The 23,004-nt window shown below is 48.8% G+C and overlaps 1 protein-coding gene across 2 annotated transcripts in view; it reads right to left on the bottom strand.

Moving 5' to 3' along the window:
- LOC141048425 (class I histocompatibility antigen, F10 alpha chain-like) overlaps nt 1-23,004 on the bottom strand; it is a 299,540-nt gene that overhangs the window by 94,900 nt on the left and 181,636 nt on the right. The window contains exon 1 of one of the 2 annotated variants that reach the window (XM_073543980.1): nt 6,438-6,587. The exons of the other annotated variant lie outside the window; for it this stretch is intronic. Within the exon in view, the coding sequence (XP_073400081.1) occupies nt 6,438-6,486 (49 nt within the window). The 5' untranslated portion in view covers nt 6,487-6,587. Of the gene's footprint in view, nt 1-6,437; nt 6,588-23,004 lie in introns of those variants that run through there. 2 annotated transcript variants of the gene reach the window in all.

The following is a 23,004-nucleotide window of genomic DNA, read 5'->3' as shown; positions in this document are numbered from 1 at the left end:
TGAGAGGACCATGCATACCAGGATAGGGATGAGGGAGTACCATGCATACCAGGATTGGCGGGATGAGGGGTACCCTGCATACCAGGATAGGGATGAGGAAGTAATATGCATACCAGGTTTGGGTGATGAGGGGTACCCTGCATACCAGGATAGTGGGTGAGGCGACCATACATACCAGGATAGGGATGAGGGAGTACCATACATACCAGGATTGGGGGATGAGTGGTAACATGCATACCAAGATAGGGGGTGAGGGGTACCATGCATACCAGGATAGGGATGAGGGAGTACCATGCATACCAGGATAGGGATGAGGGAGTACCATGCATACCAGGATTGGGGGGTGAGAGGACCATGCATACCAGGATTGGGGGATGAGGGGTACCATGCATACCAGGATTGGGGGATAAGAGGACTATGCATACCTGGATAAGGGGTGAGGGGGCCATGCATACCAGGATAGGGGGTGAGGGGACCATACATACCAGGATTGGGGGATGAGGGGTACTATGCATACCAGGATAGGGGGGTGAGAGGACCATGCATACCAGGATTGGGGGATGAGGAAGTAACATGCATACCAGGATAGGGGGGTGAGAGGACCATGCATACCAGGATTGGGGGATGAGGAAGTAACATGCATACCAGGATTGGGGGATGAGGGGTACGCTGCATACCAGGATAGGGGGTGAGGAGACCATACATACCAGGATAGGGATGAGGGAGTACCATGCATACCAGGATAGGGATGAGGGAGTACCATGCATACCAGGATTGGGGGTGAGAGGACCATGCATACCAGGATTCAGGGATGAAGGATACCATGCATACCAGGATAGGGGGGTGAGAGGACCATGCATACCAGGATTGGGGGATGAGGGGTACCCTGCATACCAGGATAGGGATGAGGAAGTAATATGCATACCAGGATTGGGGGATGAGGGGTACCCTGCATACCAGGATAGGGGGTGAGGCGACCATACATACCAGGATAGGGATGAGGGAGTACCATACATACCAGGATTGGGGGATGAGCGGTAACATGCATACCAAGATAGGGGGTGAGGTGTACCATGCATACCAGGATAGGGATGAGGGAGTACCATGCATACCAGGATAGGGATGAGGGAGTACCATGCATACCAGGATTGGGGGGTGAGAGGACCATGCATACCAGGATTGGGGGATGAGGGGTACCATGCATACCAGGATTGGGGGATGAGAGGACTATGCATACCTGGATAAGGGGTGAGGGGGCCATGCATACCAGGATAGGGGGTGAGGGGACCATACATACCAGGATTGGGGGATGAGGGGTACTATGCATACCAGGATAGGGGGGGTGAGAGGACCATGCATACCAGGATTGGGGGATGAGGAAGTAACATGCATACCAGGATTGGGGGATGAGGGGTACGCTGCATGCCAAGATAGGGGGTGAGGGGACCATGCATACCAGGATAGGGATGAGGGAGTACCATGCATACCAGGATTGGGGGGTGAGAGGACCATGCATACCAGGATTGAGGGATGAAGGATACCATGCATACCAGGATAGGGGGGTGAGAGGACCATGCATACCAGGATTTGGGGATGAGAGGGCCATGCATACCAGGATAAGGGGTGAGGGGACCATGCATGCCAGGATGAAGAATGGGGTACCATGTATACCAGGATAGGAGGGTGGCAGCACATACCAGAATGGGAGACCATCTACCAATAAAAATGCTCGCCACCCGGGCGTAGAACGGGTTCATAGGTTCATAGCTAGTATATATATATATATATATATATATATAGTGTGTGTCTCACGTTTTTATCTCCAGTGAGTATGAGCCCTAATACAGGGTTTTTTATGTTTTGCCACTTTCGCACACTAAAATCAATATGTTACAAACAATGTTTTTCCATCCTCATACTCGGATAGCTGTAGCTTTTTTGTTTTTTTGTCTACAGACCTACAGTTGTGGCCAAAAGTATTGACACCCCTGCAATTCTGTCAGATAATACTCAGTTTCTTCCTGAAAATGATTGCAATCACAAATTCTTTGGTATTATTATCTTAATTTAATTTGTCTTAAATGAAAGAACACAAAAAAAGAATGAAGCAAAACATTGATCATTTCACACAAAACTCCAAAAATGGGCCAGACAAATGTATTGGCACCCTGAGCCTAATACTTGGTTGCACAACCTTTAGCCAAAATAACTGCAACCAACCGCTTCCGGTAACCATCAATGAGTTTCTTACAATGCTCTGCTGGAATTTTAGACCATTCTTATATTTGAAGGGTGCCTTCTCCAACCTGCCATTTTTAGATCTCTCCACAGGTGTTCTATGGGATTCAGGTCTGGACTCATTGCTGGCCACCTTAGAAGTCTCCAGTGCTTTCTCTCAAACCATTTTCTAGTGCTTTTTGAAGTGTGTTTTGGGTCATTGTCCTGCTGGAAGACCAATGACCTCTGAGGGAGACCCAGCTTTCTCACACTGGGCCCTACATTATGCTGCAAAATTTGTTGGTAGTCTTCAGACTTCATAATGCCATGCACACGGTCAAGCAGTCCAGTGCCAGAGGCAGCAAAGCAACCCCAAAACATCAGGGAACCTCCGCCATGTTTGACTGTAGGGACCGTGTTCTTTTCTTTGAATGCCTCTTTTTTTCTCCTGTAAACTCTATGTTGATGCCTTTGCCCAAAAAGCTACTTTTGTCTCATCTGACCAGAGAACATTCTTCCAAAACGTTTTAGGCTTTTTCAGGTAAGTTTTGGCAAACTCCAGCCTGTCTTTTTTATGTCTCGGGGTAAGAAGTGGGGTCTTCCTGGGTCTCCTACCATACAGCCCCTTTTCATTCAGACGCCGACGGATAGTACGGGTTGACACTGTTGTACCCTCGGACTGCAGGGCAGCTTGAACTTGTTTGGATGTTAGTCGAGGTTCTTTATCCAACATCCGCACAATCTTGCGTTGAAATCTCTTGTCAATTTTTCTTTTCCGTCCACATCTAGGAAGGTTAGCCACAGTACCATGGCCTTTAAACTTCTTGATGACACTGCGCACGGTAGACACAGGAACATTCAGGTCTTTGGAGATGGACTTGTAGCCTTGAGATTGCTCATGCTTCCTCCCAATTTGGTTTCTCAAGTCCTCAGACAGTTCTTTGGTCTTCTTTCTTTTCTCCATGCTCAATGTCGTACACACAAGGACACAGGACAGAGGTTGAGTCACCTTTAATCCATGTCAACTGGCTGCAAGTGTGATTTAGTTATTGCCAACACCTGTTAGGTGCCACAGGTAAGTTACAGGTGCTGTTAATTACACAAATTAGAGAAGCATCACGTGATTTTTCGAACAGTGCCAATACTTTTGTCCACCCTCTTTTTTATGTTTGGTGTGGAATTATATCCAATTTGGCTTTAGGACAATTCTTTTTGTGTTTTTTCATTTAAGACAAATTAAATGAAGATAATAATAACAAAGAATTTGTGTTTGCAATCATTTTCAGGAAGAAACTGAGTATTATCTGACAGAATTGCAGGGGTGTCAATACTTTTGGCCACAACTGTATGTAAGGGCTTGTTTCTTGCGGGACAAGATGATATTTTTCTTGATACCATTTTTATTGCAGGCGATTTTTTTGATCACTTTTTATTCTATGTTTTGTGTGTCAGTGTGGTATTTTTGGCATTTTTATTTTTTACAGTGTTCATCAGATGTTATATAATATGACGCTGTGTTCCGGATCTGCTGATACCAGATATGCACTTCTTCCCCTTTAATTTCGTTTTTTATAGATAAAACAGCGTTTTCACTTGCAAAATATTTTCTCTTTTCTTTTTCTTACTTTCTCTTTTTATTTTTCACATTTTTATAAACTTTATTTAACTTTTTTTCTTTATCATCGCGTCATACAGGTACGGTTGTTTGTGGGAACGCTCTTCCCATTGCCCCGTACATGTACAGCAGATGTCAGTAAGGGGTGAAAGTCTGTGGGGAGTTACAGCAAGAGCAGAGGCTTTTATGTTCCTCACAGATGTTCTGCAGCAGCTGGGGTTATGTACTGTACAGGTCACTCTGCAGCTGCTGCAGAACCTCTCTCGGCTTCCTGTGTGCACTTTTTATGTATCCTGCTCTCTGCACACTAAAGACTATGGGCCTGAATCATTATTGTATTTGTTCCTTTTTTTGGTAAACTTTTGGTGTTTTTTCACTCGTTTTCCATTTACACCTAATTATCCTTTTTTTTCTGCCATTTTTTTTTTCCGTCTCTTCTACATTTTCTCCAGTTTTTTCTTGTTCCCCATTGTGGTCGGGGTTTGGGGGATTATTAATGTTATTTAGTGTGTATGTTCTCCCCGTGTTTGGGTGGGTTTCCTCCTGTTTCCTCCGGTTTCATTATAAAGACAGCCTGATAGGGAATGTAGATTGTGAGCTCCAATGGGGACAGTGATGATGCTGTCTGTAAAGCTGTGGAATTAATGGCGCTATATAAGTGAGTAACATAGGCCAGCTCGGTGGCTCAGTGGTTAGCAAGGAGACAAGGACAACATCTGCAAGGTGTGTGTATGTTCCCGCCGGGTTTGGGTGGGTTTCCTCCAGGTTTTTCGGTTTCCTCCCACACTCCAAAGACATACTGATAGGGAATGTAGATTGTGAGCCCCAATGGGGACAGCGACGATGATGTCTGTAAAGCTGTGGAATTAATGGTGCTATAAAAGTGAGTAAAATAAATAAACTATCTGCGGCTCGGCCGGTGATTCTCGTTTCTTTCCTTCCACCTCATGGCTGATGGACATATGGGGGGACCCCGAGGAGGAGAAGGTCAGTGTCACCCAGGACTGACACACTGTAACAGCACCACAGTCACTGTACACTGGAGGGTGGAGCTCAGCGCTGATTGGACGGGAGGTGCAGCATCCTCCAATAGGAGCAGGAATCTCCCGCTGCTCAGCAGTTACCAGGCAGAGGGAGGACGGAGAGGTGAGAGCTGGAGGAAGCGAGGAGAGAGTCGGTTTCTTATTTGTTCATTTTCTCATTTGTAAATTTTTCTTTTTTTTTGTTTTTTTTTACAAGTTTAATAAGGAGAAATGTTCTCCCAATAATAGAATCCACGGCAGTGCGGCGCCCGGAGGGGAACACACAGGAAAACAGCTGGAAAATATATAAGAGGCACAAAAATGGCCTCAAAGTGTCAGACGGTGAATTGTCCCAGACTCACATAAGTCTCTGGTGTTTTCCAAGGGTTGTGACCTTCAGTCACTGATCTCCCATCAATCACACAGAGGAGACGCCAAGAATCATCATCAGGTCTCTGTACCCGGCCCAAACGGGGTCTGAGCCGAAAATCTGCATCAGAGGCAAACGGACAATTGTCCCCTATTGTGAAGGAGCAACCGGAGCTCAGAGAGAGAAATCACTGTGTGCCGCTGATCTCCCCCATCACCGCGATCCCCGGCACAATGGATCTCACCGGCTGTGATGCCGGGATCCACAGAGAGCGGCCGAGAGGAGCGGATTGTGATCTCCACAGTCATTAACCCTTTACACACACAAGTCACTTATTGGAGTCACTAATAAGTGGTGATTTCCCGCTGTGATGTTATTCGGCCAGGAGGTCATTGGGGCCATCTCTGATCCCTCCCTTCTGTGTGATCACTGGTGAGATCAGTGGCCCAACATCATTTACCCTGTGATTCGCCCCTTTGGGGCCATTTCTGAGCCTCTTCTATAGACTATGTAGCCACTTTCAGGTGTGTTTTCACCTCCGGGCCCCGCACTGCAGTGTAGTCACCTCCGGGCCCGCACTGCAGTGAATTCACCTCCGGGCCCCGCACTGCAGTGAATTCACCTCCGGGCCCCGCACTGCAGTGAATTCACCTCCGGGCCCCGCACTGCAGTGGAGTCACCTCCGGGCCCCGCACTGCAGTGGAGTCACCTCCGGGCCCCGCACTGCAGTGGAGTCACCTCCGGGCCCCGCACTGCAGTGGAATCACCTCCGGGCCCCGCACTGCAGTGGAGTCACCTCCGGGCCCCGCACTGCAGTGGAGTCACCTCCGGGCCCCGCACTGCAGTGGAGTCACCTCTGGGCCCCGCACTGCAGTGGATTCACCTCCGGGCCCCGCACTGCAGTGTAGTCACCTCCGGGCCCCGCACTGCAGTGGATTCTATTATTGAGGTCGGTTTTGCTCATAATTAAACTTGTAAATAATAAAAGAGAACAAGAAACCGACTTCAGCCTCAGCCGACGCGGAGACCCCAGAAACAGCGCCATGTCCTCCTCACTATGGCGCCCACCACAGGCGCAGCTTCTCTAGTGGATTTCTGCCTCTTCTAGAAGACAACACATTGATCCATAAACTCCAATCACAACAGACGACATAAATAAGACGTAATAATCCTCTGCGATCAGGAGCAATCACTGATCACCCTCCATACTCACCAGAACACACTGCAGACACGTGAAGGAGAAGCACAATGAGGGGCCACATCCTCCTGCAGATATATGGGGGGACCCCGAGGAGGAGAAGAAGGTAAGTGTCACCCAAGAAAGACACAAAGTAACAATATCACAGTCACTGGAGGGCGGAGCTCAGCGCTGATTGGACGGGAGCTGCAGCGTCCTCCAATAGGAGCAGGAATCTCCCGCTGATCAGCAGTTACCGGGCAGAGGGAGGACGGAGAGGTGAGAGCTGGAGGAAGCGAAAGTGAAAGCTGCAGATTGTCTGGCTAACACGGCACAGAGATATACATCTTTCCTGCTAGAAATAAGGAACATTAAGGGTATGTGCACACGTTGCGGATTTGCCTGTGGAATTTTCTGCGCAGATTCTTCCTCTCTTGGCAGAAGATCTGTGTGTTTTTGATGCGGATTTTCATGCAGATTTGTCTGGGTTTTTGTAAGCTAAATAAAGATCTATTATTTAACAAAAAAAATTAATTTTGATGTCATTTTTGTCCAACCTCTTCTTTTACATACTCCATTCAATCCCATGTCATCACATACCATGTTCACATACAATGTACACAAAACAAATATAAGTGAACATCTATAGATAGACAAAAAAGAACACAGCAGGACAGTTTTTGTTCACATGTGCTGCTGTGTTCTTTTCTGTCTATATTATGCAGTTTTCACAGTTTGCACGTGTTCACACTAGTAGGTGCTGAGCGGTTTTTTTTTTTGCGTATTACTGGATGCTGGCTGCCTCCAGTCTGATCTTGCACTCCTCCCATTGGCCTTGCAGGTGCCACAATCAGCTCTACCTGCCCATAAATTGTAGACTTAGCCAGGTAGTGACATGTTGGTCCAAAATTGTAGGCTGGTGGCCCAGAATTGGCTTATATTATAGAGCAGGGACCCATCAGAGGGAGGTCACCTTGCCGTGGTTGATGGGCTTACATGAATTGGCCAATTTGTGCACTAAGAACCTTCATTTTTCATCTATTACTGGAAGTAAAAAAAAATTTGAAAAAAAATTGTGGAAAATTTTGAGAAGTTTAATCTAAATTGAATGCTTTTAATGTTTTTCTTTGTTTTCACATGGCCTAGATGCATGCACATGTGCTGCTGTGTTCTTTTTTATCTATATTATGCAGTTTTTGCAGCTTACACGTGTTCACATTAGGGAGTGCTGATCATTATTTTGCTTATATCTATCGATAGATAGATCAATAGAATTATAGATCTATAGATAGATATATGGATAGATATATCTATTTATCTATCCATAGATCTATCTATCTATAGATATACACTCACTGGCCACTTTATTAGGTACACCTGTCCAACTGTGTGTTAAGACTTAATTTCTAATCAGCCAATCACATGGCGGCAACTCAGTGCATTTAGGCATGTAGACATGGTCAAGACAATCTCCTGCAGTTCAAACCGAGCATCAGTATGGGGAAGAAAGGTGATTTGAGTGCCTTTGAACGTGGCATGATTGTTGGTGCCAGAAGGGCTGGTCTGAGAATTTCAGAAACTGCTGATCTACTGGGATTTTCACGCACAACCATCTCTAGGGTTTACAGAGAATGGTCCGAAAAAGAAAAAAAATCCAGTGAGCGGCAGTTCTGTGGCCGGAAATGCCTTGTTGATGCCAGAGGTCAGAGGAGAATGGGCAGACTGGTTCGAGCTGATAGAAAGGCAACAGTGACTCAAATTGCCACCCGTTACAACCAAGGTAGGCAGAAGAGCATCTCTGAACGCACAGTGCGTCGAACTTTGAGGCAGATGGGCTACAGCAGCAGAAGACCACACTGGGTACCACTCCTCTCAGCTAAGAACAGGAAACTGAGGCTACAATTTGCACAAGCTCATCGAAATTGGACAGTAGAAGATTGGAAAAACGTTGCCTGGTCTGATGAGTCTCGATTTCTGCTGCGACATTCGGATGGTAGGGTCAGAATTTGGCGTAAACAACATGAAAGCATGGATCCATCCTGCCTTGTATCAACGGTTCAGGCTGGTGGTGGTGGTGTCATGGTGTGGGGAATTTTTTCTTGGCACTCTTTGGGCCCCTTGGTACCAATTGAGCATCGTTGCAACGCCACAGCCTACCTGAGTATTGTTGCTGACCATGTCCATCCCTTTATGACCACAATGTACCCAACATCTGATGGCTACTTTCAGCAGGATAATGCGCCATGTCATAAAGCTCGAATCATCTCAGATTGGTTTCTTGAACATGACAATGAGTTCACTGTACTCAAATGGCCTCCTCAGTCACCAGATCTCAATCCAATAGAGCATCTTTGGGATGTGGTGGAACGGGAGATTCGCATCAGGGATGTGCAGCCGACAAATCTGCGCCAACTGTGTGATGCCATCATGTCAATATGGTCCAAAATCTCTGAGGAATGCTTCCAGCACCTTGTTGAATCTCTGCCACGAAGAATTGAGGCAGTTCTGAAGGCAAAAGGGGGTCCAACCCCTTACTAGCATGGTGTACCTAATAAAGTGGCCAGTGAGTATATATCTATAAATAGAGAGTTATATCTATAGATAGATATATAATACCATGGCTGATGTTTAGTAATGAACATAATAAAATGGTACATGAAGAGTTAAAGACACACACACATAAAATTTGCATTAAACACAGTATGTTAAATTTAGAAAGAAGGGTAAAAAAATGGCATGGGCTCCCATTCAATTTTCTGCGCCAGACAGGGAAAGCCAGCGACTGGGGGCCGATGTTTATAGCCTGGAAAGCGGGTAATACCCATGGATCTTCCCAGGCTATGAATATCAGCCTGCAGCTGTATATTTAGCCTTTACTGGCTATTAAAATAGGGGGGCCCCCAAAAAAAATGATGTGGAGTCCCCCTATAATTAATAGCCAGAAAAGGCTATGCAGACAGCTGCAGGCTGATATTCATAGCCTAGGAAGGGGCCATGGATATTGCCCCCCCCAGCTACAAACACCAGCTCTTAGCCTCCCCAGAAATGGCACATCTCTAAGATGCGCCAATTCTGGCGCTTAGCCTCTCTCTTCCCACTGCCATGTAGCTGTGGCATATTGGGTAATAGTTGGGGGATTGATGTCACCTTTGTATTGTAAGGTGACATCAAGCCCGGCTTAGTAATGGATCCATTACTAATCCTATAGGGTTAAATAAACACAGCCAAAATAAAGTATTTTAATGAAATCAAACAACATGGTTTTGCCATCTTCATTGTACTGCTAATCCATGCGACGCCCTCTGTCATGAATCACAGGGGAATATATTTGAATCCCATCGCTGCCACCAATATGTCATGAACTGGGGGTGTTTGGTTGCCCCCAGTTCTTCAGGAGGTGTCACGTCGCGGTCAGACTCAGGGCCTGCTGTTCCGGCCTCGGCTACTAGGAGGCGCCGGTCTGTCACGTCACCGTCAGACCCTGGGCCTGCTGATCCGGTCTCGGCCACTAGGAGGCACTGGACCGTCACTTCGCCATCAGACTCAGGGACGGCTGTTCCTGCCTCGGCCACGGGGAGGCGCCGTGGTTCACCCATGGGTGGTGGTGGTGACAGAGAAGGGGCTCCTGCGCAGGCATCTGGTGGGCGCAGGCTCCGCCCCTCTGTCAGTCATCAGGGGGTTACTGCATCACCATCTGGCCTAGTCCTGGGGGCGGTCCTAATGACATCACCAGTCCGGGAACCTGTGAGGGATGACCTGATCACTCAAATATCTTGGGACTGGTCTTGCAAGCCGCCAGATATATTCTTGGTTCCCCTGCGTGCTACTGTGTGATTTGCTATAGTTAACTCTGACCTCAGCCTGGATTTCTGACCATTCTATTGCCTGCCGTTTTTGTACCTCTGCCTCTCTCCCGATTTTTGACGCTGACCTTAGCTTGGATTCCTGACCCTTCTTCTGCCTGCTGATTTTGTACCTCTGCTGCCCGCTGGCCTCCGACTCCTGCCTCCGGACCACGATTACGGGTTTTAGTTTTAACCCCTTGGCGGCCGTCCTGCTCTGGTCCACTGCTCCTCTAGACAGATACCCTCTGGGCCTTGCTACAATTTCAGATCCCTGTATAGGGGTTACGGGTCTCGGGGTTAGTCGGGGCGCTGTTCCTACTGCAGCCCAGATTCGCAGACGGTCGCCACTTTATATCCGGCCCAGAAGACTGCTTTTTGGATGTATGTCCATCATATATAAAAGCAGTCTCCTGAACTTTTTTTTTCCCATTCTCCTGCCTGAGCTGATTTCTTGGCCTAACACCTGCTTCAGTGCACAGCCTGAAGGAACACTCCTATCTTCAGGCCCGGATTGGCAATATAACCAACCGGGCATTTTCCCGCTGGGCCGCTGTCACGTGGGCCGCGGGCGGCAGCGCCCGATCATCTGGCCGCTTGCCAGCTGCTGCGGCCACTGTGGCTCCTGCCGCCGGCCCTCTGCAGCACGGCGGTGATAGTTTCCAAGTTCCTCCCGCACTGCAGGGAGATAAGCCACCACGCCTTAGCATGAGACCCCCTCCCCCCCGCAGCCACTCACAGCGTCGCACTCGCTTGCCTGCTCGCTCTGTTCGCAGGACCTGTGATGAGGTCACAGGAGGGGAGGAGTCAGGGGGTCACATGATCAGGAGCCTTTGTCCAGACCCCCGATCATGTCACCCCTGACTCCGCCCCTCCTGTGACCTCATCACAGGTCCTGTGCGCTCAGCCTTGCCTCTACCGTCTGCAAGACTCTGCTTTGCTGTTGTCATGGTGCTGGTTGAGGTAAGTATGTGTGGGGTCAGGATTTACAGTGTGGATGTAGCAGAGCTGTGTGTGTACGAGGTGTACGGAGCAGAGCCGTGTGTACGAGGTGTACGGAGCGGAGCCGTGTGTGTACGAGGTGGACGGAGCGGAGCTGCGCGTGTACGGAGAGGAGCCGCGCGTGTACGAGGTGTACGGAGCGGAGCCGCGCGTGTACGAGGTGTACGGAGCGGAGCCGCGTGTGTACGAGGTGTACGGAGCTGAGCCGCGTGTGTACGAGGTGTACGGAGCTGAGCCGCGTGTGTACGAGGTGTACGGAGCTGAGCCGTGTGTGTACGAGGTGTACAGAGAGGAGCCGTGTGTGTACGAGGTGTACAGAGAGGAGCCGTGTGTGTACGAGGTGTACAGAGAGGAGCCGTGTGTGTACGAGGTGGAGCCGCGCGTGTATGAGGTGTACGGAGAGGAGCCGTGTGTGTATGAGGTGTACGGAGAGGAGCCATGTGTACGAGGTGGACGGAGCGGAGCTGCGCGTGTACGAGGTGTACGGAGAGGAGCCGCGCGTGTACGATGTGTACGGAGCGGAGCCGCGTGTGTACGAGGTGTACGGAGCTGAGCCGCGTGTGTACGAGGTGTACGGAGCTGAGCCGTGTGTGTACGAGGTGTACAGAGAGGAGCCGTGTGTGTACGGAGGTGTACGGAGAGGAGCCGTGTGTGTATGAGGTGGAGCCGCGCGTGTATGAGGTGTACGGAGAGGAGCCGTGTGTGTATGAGGTGTACGGAGAGGAGCCATGTGTACGAGGTGTACGGAGCGGAGCCGCGTGTGTACGAGGTGTACGGAGCGGAGCAGTGTGTACGAGGTGTACGGAGAGGAGCCGTGTGTATGAGGTGTACGGAGCGGAGCCGCGTGTGTACGAGGTGTACGGAGAGGAGCCGCGTGTGTACGAGGTGTACGGAGAGGAGCCGTGGGTGTATGAGGTGGAGCCGCGCTTGTATGAGGTGTACGGAGAGGAGCCGTGTGTGTATGAGGTGTACGGAGAGGAGCCATGTGTACGAGGTGTACGGAGAGGAGCCGTGTGTGTATGAGGTGTACGGAGAGGAGCCATGTGTACGAGGTGGACGGAGCGGAGCCGCGCGTGTACGAGGTGGACGGAGAGGAGCAGCGCGTGTACGAGGTGGACGGAGAGGAGCCGTGTGTTCGAGATGTACGGAGCGGAGCCGTGTGTGTGTACGAGGTGGAGCCGCGCGTGTATGAGGTGTACGGAGAGGAGCCGTGTGTGTATGAGGTGTACGGAGAGGAGCCACGTGTGTACGAGGTGTACGGAGAGGAGCCACGTGTGTACGAGGTGTACGGAGAGGAGCCACGTGTGTACGAGGTGTACGGAGAGGAGCCACGCGTGTACGAGGTGGACGGAGAGGAGCCGTGTGTGTATGGAGTGGAGCCATATGTGTACGGGATGTACGGAGCGGAGCCAAGTGTGTACAAAGCATACAAAGCGGGCTTTTCCCACGGACACAGGAGTACACGGCGGAGCCCCGAGGAGCATTTTAAAACACACACATGACGTTCCACCTGAAGTGATGTGCTGGAAGCTGACCGGAAATGAGATAATTTCTTGAGGAGATTGTGACGGAACCAGGAATGCTTCAGATCCATCACTGTGTCCTCCTCCGACAGCGCAGACAGCAGGATCGCCTTGGAATCGGGGATGCCGGCCATGTGAGCGGATCATGATATGTCCTGCACTGGGAGGCTCAGGTGGGCACTACAATGGGAGCCGGGCTGCTATAGTATCTTTGTAGAATCTTTCTTTATTTCTTTCTCTCTTTTTCTTTCTCTGTTCTTTCATTCTCTGTTCTGTCTTTCCCTCATTTTCTTTCTCTCTTTGTTCTTTTTTTCTCTCTCTAATCTTTCTTTTTTCTCTCTGTTCTTTCTTCCCCTCTTTCTTTTTCTTTCCTCTCTTTCTCTCTGTTCTTTCTTTCTTTTCTTTACTTCTTTCTTTCTCTCTCTGTTCTGTCTTTCTCTGTTCTTTCTTTCTTTCCCCTCTTTCTCTCTTTGTTCTCTCTGTCTCTCACTTCTTTCTTTGTCTCTCACTGTTCTTTCTTTCTTTCTTTCTTTCCCCTTTCTTTCTCGCTCTCTGTTTTCTTTTTTCTCTCTCTCTGTTTTCTCTCTTCCTTAGTGCCAGTCAGTGTGATCAGCAGTGCTAAATGGGTGCGATTAGGTGTGGACATGGGTGTGACTAGTTGTGAAATGGGTGTGGCTGGGCGTGGAAAAAAATTTGCAGCGGCGCGCTGCGCGTGCCGCAGTCTTTGTCCATCTTTCCCTTCTTCAAAAGTTGGGAGGTATGATAGGGGCGGCTATGACCAGGGGGTCTGGTTGCCCAATAGAGAGCAGTTCTGCCAGGAATTCTGTAATCATGCATACAAAAGGGGACAGAGATTTGGGAGGAGTACTGTACCTAAAAGCAATAAATAGGACTGAGCTGAAATACTGGACACAGCTGTGACTACATGTTATATAGTCGTGTTAATCTCCTCTCACTTCTTGTAAACTACAAGTGTACAAAGATATTATATAGTCACCATGTGACTAGTGGGCCTGTGTAACTTCAAATGCCAGGGCTGAATTTTAGTCCCAGTCCGGCCCTGCCTATCTTCCTATACCAGCATGCTGCAGCCTGGAGACTTCAAGGGAAATGCTGGGCGTCAGATATCCACATTCCTGGGACATCGGCCTCTGGGCAGCTCTGAGCATGCTGGCCCAGAGGCTCAGGTATTGCCCGCAAATGCGGCTAAAGTTTTGTTACCCGTCTCTCATTTTCTAAGAATTCTCTGTGTGTGAAGGCTTATGTGGATTGTGGTTCTGCAGGCAACTTTATGGATTTTTTGCTTACAAGGAATCTTGGTGTACCTCTGCTAAGGCTTAATGCCCCTGTTCACACCACTGCAATTAATGGTACATCTATTATCCAAGGTGGAGTGGAATTTGTCACTACAGAAATTGCTATGTCAGTGGGGACATTACACACCAAACAGATGTCGTTTTTTGTTATTCACAATTTATCAGATGCAGTTGTTTTAGGTATGCCATGGTTGCGCCAGCATAACCCTGTTATTGACTGGCACCAAGGTGATATCGTGCGCTGGAGTCCACAGTGTCAGAATAACTGTATGTCGCTGTCAGTGAACCAAATTGAAATTAAAACACCCTTTATACCATATGCATTCAGGGACTATGAGGATGTCTTTTCCATAGTGGAGTCTGAGAAATTACCTCCTCATAGAGAGTATGACTGTCCTATAGACTGGGTCCCAGGTTCCCGTCTCCCTAAGGGCAGAATATTTAATCTCTCTGGTCCAGAGCGTCAGGCCATGTATGACTACATAGCAGACAGCCTACAAAAAGGCTTTATTAGACCATCCACTTCACCTGTAGGGGCTGGGTTTTTCTTTGTAGAAAAAAAGATGGTGGACTCAGACCATGTATTGATTATCGTGAGCTGAACGCTATTACTGTAAAAAAAAAATCAGTATCCGCTTCCACTCATCCCTGATCTTTTTAATCAACTACTGGGAGCCCGTTGGTTTACTAAGCTTGATCTCCGGGGAGCTTACAATCTGGTCCGCATAAGAGAGGGAGATCAGTGGAAAACCGCTAAACGCACACACCCCTTGGTCATTTTGAGTATCTTGTTATGCCGTTCGGGTTAAGTAACGCACCTGCCGTGTTCCAAAACTTTGTGAATGATATCTTCAGGGATATCTGTGGGGTATATGTAGTGGTTTATTTAGAGGACATCCTGATCTACTCTGCTGATGTTCTTACACACCCGCAACATGTCTGTTCTGTGCTCCAGAGACTTCGAGAACATTCTCTATTTGCCAAGCTGTAAAAGTGTGTTTTTATGGCTGAGGAGGTACAATTTTTGGGGTACATGATTTCTGCTAAGGGGTTCCGCATGGATCCTGCCAAGATCCGACCCATTAGAGAATGGGTGCAACCCAAAACTCTAAAAGCGCTGCAGCGATTCTTGGGATTTACAAATTACTACCGTAAATTTATCAAAGGCTTCTCTGAGGTCACCAAACCGCTCACGGATTTGACCCAGAAGGGGGCAGACGTGGTTAATTGGAAGTCTGAGGCACTTCAGGCATTTTTTGTTTTAAGGGATTGTTTTTCTGCCAACCCGATATTAATCCAGCCTGATCTAGACCGCCCCTTTGTGGGAGAGGTCGACGCCTCTGAGGTTGGAGTATGGGCAGTGCTTTCCCAAGGCACTGCCTCCCTCACTCAACTCCGTCCATGTGCCTTCTTTTCCCGAAAATTCTCTTCTACTGAGAAAAATTATGAGATAGGGAATCGGGAATTGTTGGCCATAAAATGGGCCTTCGAGGAATGGCGCCACTTCCTCGAAGGTGCTAAACACAAGATTACAGTGATCACAGATCACAAGAACCTGACCTACTTGGAGTCAGCTAAACGACTGAATACTAGGCAGGCTTTGTTCTTCTCAAGGTTTAACTTTGTGATCACGTTTCGTCCAGGGACTAAAAATGTAAGGGCTGATGCCCTCTCTCGAAGTTTCTGCCCCTCACAGGCCGAGGTCTCGGAACCAGTTCCAATACTGGCCAATGGGATAGTTGTGTGGGCAGTGTCTCTGGACCTTCTGAAGGAGAACCGTAGGTCCTCAGAACCAGCCCCTGACACGACGTCCCCCCAGAAATTGTTTGTTCCAGCCCCGTTTCGTCTACAAGTTCTGAAGGAGTCGCATGACTCTGTCTTGGCAGGCCATCCTAGTGTCGATAAGCCCACCAGACTAGTGACTAGGAATTTTTGGTGGCCGACGGTAGTTAAGGACTGTAAAGATTACGTACTAGCTTGCGAAATCTGTGCTCGCGCCAAGTCCCCCCATAATCGGCCTGCCGGCTGGCTCCAGTGCTTGCCCGCCCCAGAGAGTCCATGGAACCACATCTCCATGGACTTCATTACTGACCTACCGCCCTCAGAAGGGAAGACATGTATCTGGGTGGTGGTGGACAGGTTCAGTAAGCAGTAACATTTTGTTCCCGTCTGGACTACCTAATTCAGAAGCTTTGAGTAAGTTGTTCATTACTCACGTAATACGACTGCATGGCGCTCCAGTGAATATCGTGTCCGACCGAGGTACCCAGTTCGTTTCTAAATTCTGGAGGGCATTCTGCAAACGCATTGGCGTTGAATTATCCTTCTCCTCCGCTTACCACCCTGAGACCAGTGGTCAAACTGAGCGCACCAACCAGGCCCTATAGCTGTATCTCCGCTGCTATGTCTCGGAACATCTGTCCGATTGGGTGGAACATCTCCCGTTAGCCGAATTCGCCCTAAATTACCAATACCAGAAATCCATCAAAACCACCCCATTCTTCTGCAATCATGGTTTGCACCCACGTTTTGGTTCACTTTCGGCCAAGATATTGGAGCTCCCGGGGGTAGAGAAATCCATACATCACTTAAGGACAATCTGGTCGGAGGTGAACACAAACTTGAAAGGGTCCCAGGTCAGGCAGGCTTCGGCCGCAAATAGACGGCGGTCCAAGGGGCCACACCTAGGAGTTGGGGACAAAGTTTGGCTGTCTGCCAAGAACATTAAGCTTAAGGTGCCATCTGCCAAACTGGGTCCCAGGTTTATTGGTCCCTATGAGATATTAGTGGTAATTAACCCGGTAGCCTTTTGTTTAAAGCTCCCTGAGTCTTTTAAAATACCCAGTGTTTTCCACAAATCCCTCCTCAAGATGTACCGCTCCCCAATTCATCCAGTCCCCTCCTCCTCCAGTTTTGGTCAAGGGTGCCTTGGAGTATGAATTCCAGGGTATCCTTGATTCCCGTTTGGTGAGAGGGTACGTGCAATATTTGGTGCATTAGAAGGGCTACGGTCCAGAGGAGAGGTCCTGGGTCCCCGCTAGTGACATCCATGCCAAGGGGTTAATTAGAAGGTGTCACCTCCTTCACCCTGTCAAACCGGGTTTTCAGGGTCCGGAGGCCCCTCTTGGAGGGGAGGGTACTGTCACGTCGCTGTCAGACTCGGTGTCTGCTGTTCCGGCCTCGGCCACTAGGAGGCGCCGGTCTGTCACGTCGCCGTCAGACTCGGGGATGGCTGTTCCTGTCTCGGCCACGGGGAGGTGCCGCAGTTCGCCCGTGGGTGGTGGTGGTGACAGAGAAGGGGCTCCTGCGCAGGCATCAGGTGGGTGCAGGCTCCGCCCCTCTGTCAGTCATCAGGGGGTTACTACATCACCATCTGGCCTAGTCCTGGGGGCGGTCCTAATGACATCACCAGTCCGGGAACCTGTGAGGGGTGACCTGATCCCTCAAATACCTTGGGACTGGTCTTGCAAGCCGCCGGATATATTCTTGGTTCCCCTGCGTGCTACTGTGTGATTTGCTATAGTTAACTCTGACCTCAGCCTGGATTTCTGACCATTCTATTGCCTGCCGTTTTTGTACCTCTGCCTCTCTCCCGATTTTTGACGCTGATCTTAGTTTGGATTCCTGACCCTTCTTCTGCCTGCTGATTTTGTACCTTTGCTGCCCTCCTGGTTTTTTACTGACCTTGGCCCAGACTTTAGACCCTTCTTCTGCCTGCTGATTTTGTACCTCTGCTGCCCGCCGGCCTCCAACTCCTGCCTCCGGACCACGATTACGGGTTTTTGTTTTAACCCCTTGTCGGCCGTCCTGCTCTAGTCCACTGCTCCTCTAGACAGCTATCCCCTGGGCCTTGCTACAATTCCAGATCCCTGTATAGGGGTTAAGGGTCTCGGGGTTAGTCGGGTCGCTGTTCCCACTGCAGCCCAGATTCGCAGACTGTCGCCACAGGAGGGGATTTATTTGCATATCCCACTTTCCAATTCCAGTTTGGAACTTGCAGCCCTCTGGTGCCCCCTTACCCTCAGGTTATTCAGGGAACTGCACCTAGGATAAGTAGTCACCAGAAAGGCTGCCTTGCTGCGTACTGCCAATTGGACACGCTACCAGTGAGGGCGATATGACTATTCCCGGTCCCAGGCGGGATATACATTTATCAAACTCTGTCCGTCACTCCCAGGGTCTCCCCAATACCCCAGAACACCCTACACTGCCACCAGCTCCTGATTTTAATTAAAAAAGAAAAAATGCCAGCTTACCCGGTTGGTTCAAAAGATAAGCTGCTATACTGTGTAGGCTCTCAGCAACGGATAAATGACAGGAGCTCTTGCCAACAATAATTGCGAAAAGGAGATAAATCCAGCGAGCCAAGTTTGAAGTACTTAAAAAATCTTCTTCTTTATTTCAAACATAGATGCTATGGATAAATATTTTTAATCTATGTTTGAAATAAAGAAGAAGATTTTTTTAAGTACTTCAAACTTGGCTCGCTGGATTTATCTCCTTTTCGCTGATTTTAATTAATATCGGGACAGGAGCCAACCCAATCAGTAGTGTTGACTTAGTCGGTGAACGTTGGGATACGATTAGAGCAAGGAGAACAAAGCTAGTAAAGCTTTATATTTTACTCCAAAAAGAATAGGCAGTGTTTACAAAAGTATAAAAAGAGGTTAAAAATTTGGACAATTACAATATTTACAGACAATAATAAAACAAAAGGGATTAAAGTGAAGACTTACATATTTCAGTTACTGGCAAGCCATGTGTAGATGGTTGGTGGGGAAGGGGTTCCCAAAGGCAAAGATTCAGTCCACAGCATGGATGGTATACGCTGTGTCCCCCAGGTGTGAATGCCACCTGATTGAGCCTCCTAGCCTTATAATTTTCCCTGGGTGACCTCACTGGGGCACGGAGCTATGGAATGCACTCCCCTTTTCACAAGGACTGAAGACTTACTGTCATGGTGTTTTTTTAGTTTTGGGTAGGTGGTGTAGGAGTTAACTCTGAGAGCCTCTCTGTGGATCTGGGGAGGGTTTTTATAGCTTCAGGGGAGAGCCGTCCCCTGTCGCTTATACTCCTATCTGAGTGTGCCCGACCCTGCTCTGTCCGAGCGTCACGCCAATCATTGTCCGTCTGCCTGGTATTCTGACCCTGCTCTGTTACGGTTTACGTCTCTGGTTTGCTGACTCTGTACCTGCTTTGCCTGTGCTGTGTATGACCTTTGGCTTTGTCTGACCTCCCATCTGTATATCCCTCCTGTACCTCGCTTGCCCGTAATGTGTATGACCTTTGGCTTTGTCTGACCTCCCATCTGTATATCCCTCCTGTACCTTATCAGATGTTCCCAAGAACTCTACTTGTACGGCAGACAGCTGTAGCCTGCTTCGGGGACTCCCTACTCCTCAGTCCCGACTCACTGTCCAAGTTGCTGTTGTGCCCCCAAGTCTTAGATGGGAGTAGTGCATTTACAGCCCACTACTCCACCGGTGTCTGCTGCAGAACCATTAGTGTCCATACAACCTCGGGGACCGGGCCCCAGCCTTGCGCTGAGAACTTCTAGGCAGGGTTCTTCCTCTAACCCACGTCCTCTGTGTTCCCTTTACTCCTTCGTTCCGTACTTGTCTCACTCTCCTATGGAAGATCAGACTTCAGTTCAATGTCTTTCTCCTTCTTTCCTTTCCCGTGCCAACTGGCTCAGATCACTGAGACAGCTGCAGCACTCCCTTCTCCATCCCTCTTCCAGGGATCTCTTTCCCTCACTCCTTTCTGAGTGACTGACCTCCAGACTGACCTGTAATTCTAAACCTCCTCGCTCTTTTATATATTCTCAACTCCACCCGCCTCCCAGCACATTTCGTGTTCCAAGCAGGGAGCCACCAAAGGTGCTCTGCTACACTCTAAGCAAGAGCCGCTGTTGTGAGTTCATTTTCCCCTTTACCACTGAGGCCCGATGAACTCCCTCTTCTAGTAAAGAAAGATAGTGAGCCTGATTATCAGGCATCTGGGTCTAATGATGGTGATTGGCTGAGTGGAGTTTCTGACTGGATATAAGGCTGTCCACGCCCGTCTGCTCTGTGGGTGATTTCCCTGTGGATCCTTGGATACCAGTCTGAATTCCTGCTCTCCAAAAGCTAAGTTTTCTGCTCTTCCGTTTGCATTTGTACGTTGTTTTTGCTGGATTTCTGTCATTCCCTGCTGGGGTGATCTGAATTCCTTTAGCTCTGTCTTCAGAAAATACCTGAGTGCTGATATAGTTTTTGAAGCCTAGCTGCTTCAGGGCCTTTTTCCATATCAGCCTGTTGGCTTATGTCTTTTCAGGGTTTTTGCAGATTGCAGACAGCTCCTATCCTATCCTGTCCTATTTTAGTGAGTTTGGGCCCCATTGTTTGCTCAGCCTATCTTTCTATCTGTGTGTGTGTTTTTTCATCTTGCTTCACCGTCATTATATGTTGGGGGCTGCCTTTTACTTTGGGGTCTGCTCTGGGGCAGTTTAGATTTCCTTTTTCTGTCTTTAGGCTATTTAGTTTCTCCGGCTGTGATCGAGGGGTCTAGGGCACCGTAGGAACCCCCCACGGCTACTGCTAGTTGTGTTGTTAGGTTCAGGGGTCTTCAATCTGATAGTTGCCAACTTCTCCGGTTTTCTGGACTTAGCTGCTATTTTTGTGTCTGCCTCCTACAGTGACTCATTCATAACAAGCCGCAATGTGGCTTTGCTGAACTACCCTGTTGTGTGGGGTGTGAGTGTTGGAGCGTGGTCAGGATTCCCCACCTTACCTGGATGGTGGGGTACCACACCTCAGGAGGAGGTGCAGTACCTCTGTGGCAACTGAGCCTCAGGGGCGCCACACAATCTGTCACAAAGACAGGGATCGTCGGATGGTGTGCTGCCTACCTGGCACTCGAGTCCGACACATCGCTGATCGGGTTGACAGATTACTGGGAGGGACTGGTGAGGATCCAGCGGTCATGATGCACATTGGCACAAATGACAACGTTAAAGGTAGGTGGAAGGTCCTTAAAGATGATTTCAGGGAATTAGGCTGCAAGCTTAAAGCAAGGACCTCCAAGGTGGTATTTTCGGAAATACTTCCTGTACCATGTGCCACGCCAGAGAGGCAACGGGAGATTAGGGAGGTTAATAAGTGGCTCAGGAATTGGTGTAGGAAGGAGGGGTTTGGGTTCCTGCAGAACTGGGCCGACTTCTCAGTTGGCTACAAGTTCTACGCTAGGGACAGGCTGCACCTCAATGGGGAGGGTGCAGCTGTGCTGGGGGAGAAAATGGCTAGAAGGTTGAAGGAGTGTTTAAACTAGGGACGGGGGGGAGGGTATTCATTTTATAGGAGGGGAAGACAGTGCAGATAGAGACTTGGGCACAAATAATGACATTGGGGGTGGGGTTAGAACAGCTAACAATTTAAGAAAGAATAGAGGTACAGAGAGAGATACATAAAGTGCATGTATACTAATGCCAGAAGCCTCGCCAACAAAATGGAGGAATTGGAGTTTTGTTGGAACATAATTATGACATGGTGGGGATATCTGAGACATGACTGGACGAGAGCCACAACTGGGTGGTTAATTTACAGGGCTATAGTCTGTTCAGAAATGACCGTACAAATAAGCGAGGGGGAGGCGTGTGTTTATATGTAAAATCATCCTTAAAACCCATCCTGCGTGATAATATATATGAATCTAATGAAAATGTAGAGTCCCTGTGGGTAGAGATAAGGGGAGGGGGGAAAAATTATTATTGCCCGTAATGTGTATGACCTCCGTTTTACCGGACTCTGAGTTTTCTGCCATCTCTGAAAGCAGGACACTAAGCCCTGCCTCCTTGCATTCACATGACCGTAGGTCCTCTGACTGGTTGCTAAACTGCTTGCTAAACTTCAGGGTCCACAGGTCCTGTGCATCTGTACTTTCCGGTCGTACCTGTCCCCGGGCCCCCTACAGTGCGAGTGAGTCCCTGCTCCGTGGAGGCTGTACGCCGGCGCTGTCAGGATCCTGACACTAACACCTTATTAATTTCATATCTCGGGCTGGGAAGCCCGTAGAAGGACGACAAAATTATCATTTTTCTCAGCATGAAATTGGCGTTCATTTAAGTCCAAACACGAACTGTCTGCTCGCTAGGGGTAAGCAGCAACCCTTTTCTCAGCTCCTGATAGGCGCTGAGCTCCCAAAATCCACCAGTTGGGAGCTCTGACCCTGCAGCTTCCAAAAATGATTTTCCTATTCCTGTGAATATTCTGTGTTACTAAATTTGGTCTTAAAGGAACACTGTACCTGGACAAAGAAATCTTGGCTTGCCATGTACTTCTGCTCACGGCGGAGGGGGCTGCTCACAACATATTCTTGAGGGAGGGGGAAGAGTGGTATAGAATTACGCAGGCACACTACGGGTCCATGGAGCTGCATGTCTGCAAGGGGCTTTGTGTGTGTACTGTAAACACCTAGTGGGGGGCAGGTCTGTAGCATGTCAGTCACACAACCAAGTAGATGTTGCAGAGTTCAGTGTGTGTGATTGACAATAAGACTTATGTCATAGTTCACGACACCCTCAATCACCTGCAAAAAAAAATTAAAATAATAAATCAACAGTATACTCCCTGTTCCGACGTAATCCATTTAATAACGAGTGTCCCACCACAATATCCCCTATAGAGCAGTCACATCAGCAGATGTGACCACTCTACAGGGCCGCCGATGACACACTGACCGGAGATAATACTCCCGCAGTGTATCATTGGAGTTGGTGCTCTCACTTTACGGCACCACTGCTGTGTGAGAATGTTCTCACGCAGCGGTGCCACATGTGACAGGACGAACTTGGAAAAGCGCTAGCATTCTGCAAGCTAAAAACGCTTGAAAAACACTTGTGTTTTGTGGTAAAACGCATGTGAACCAAGGACATCTGCAAGGA

Source organism: Dendrobates tinctorius, unplaced genomic scaffold, assembly GCF_039654945.1.
Source record: "Dendrobates tinctorius isolate UK_male_01 unplaced genomic scaffold, ASM3965494v1 ptg000135l, whole genome shotgun sequence".
NCBI classification, from domain to species: Eukaryota; Metazoa; Chordata; class Amphibia; order Anura; family Dendrobatidae; genus Dendrobates; species Dendrobates tinctorius.
The sequence above is the reverse complement of the archived record's forward strand: the minus strand, read 5'-3'. Positions and strand labels throughout refer to the sequence as shown.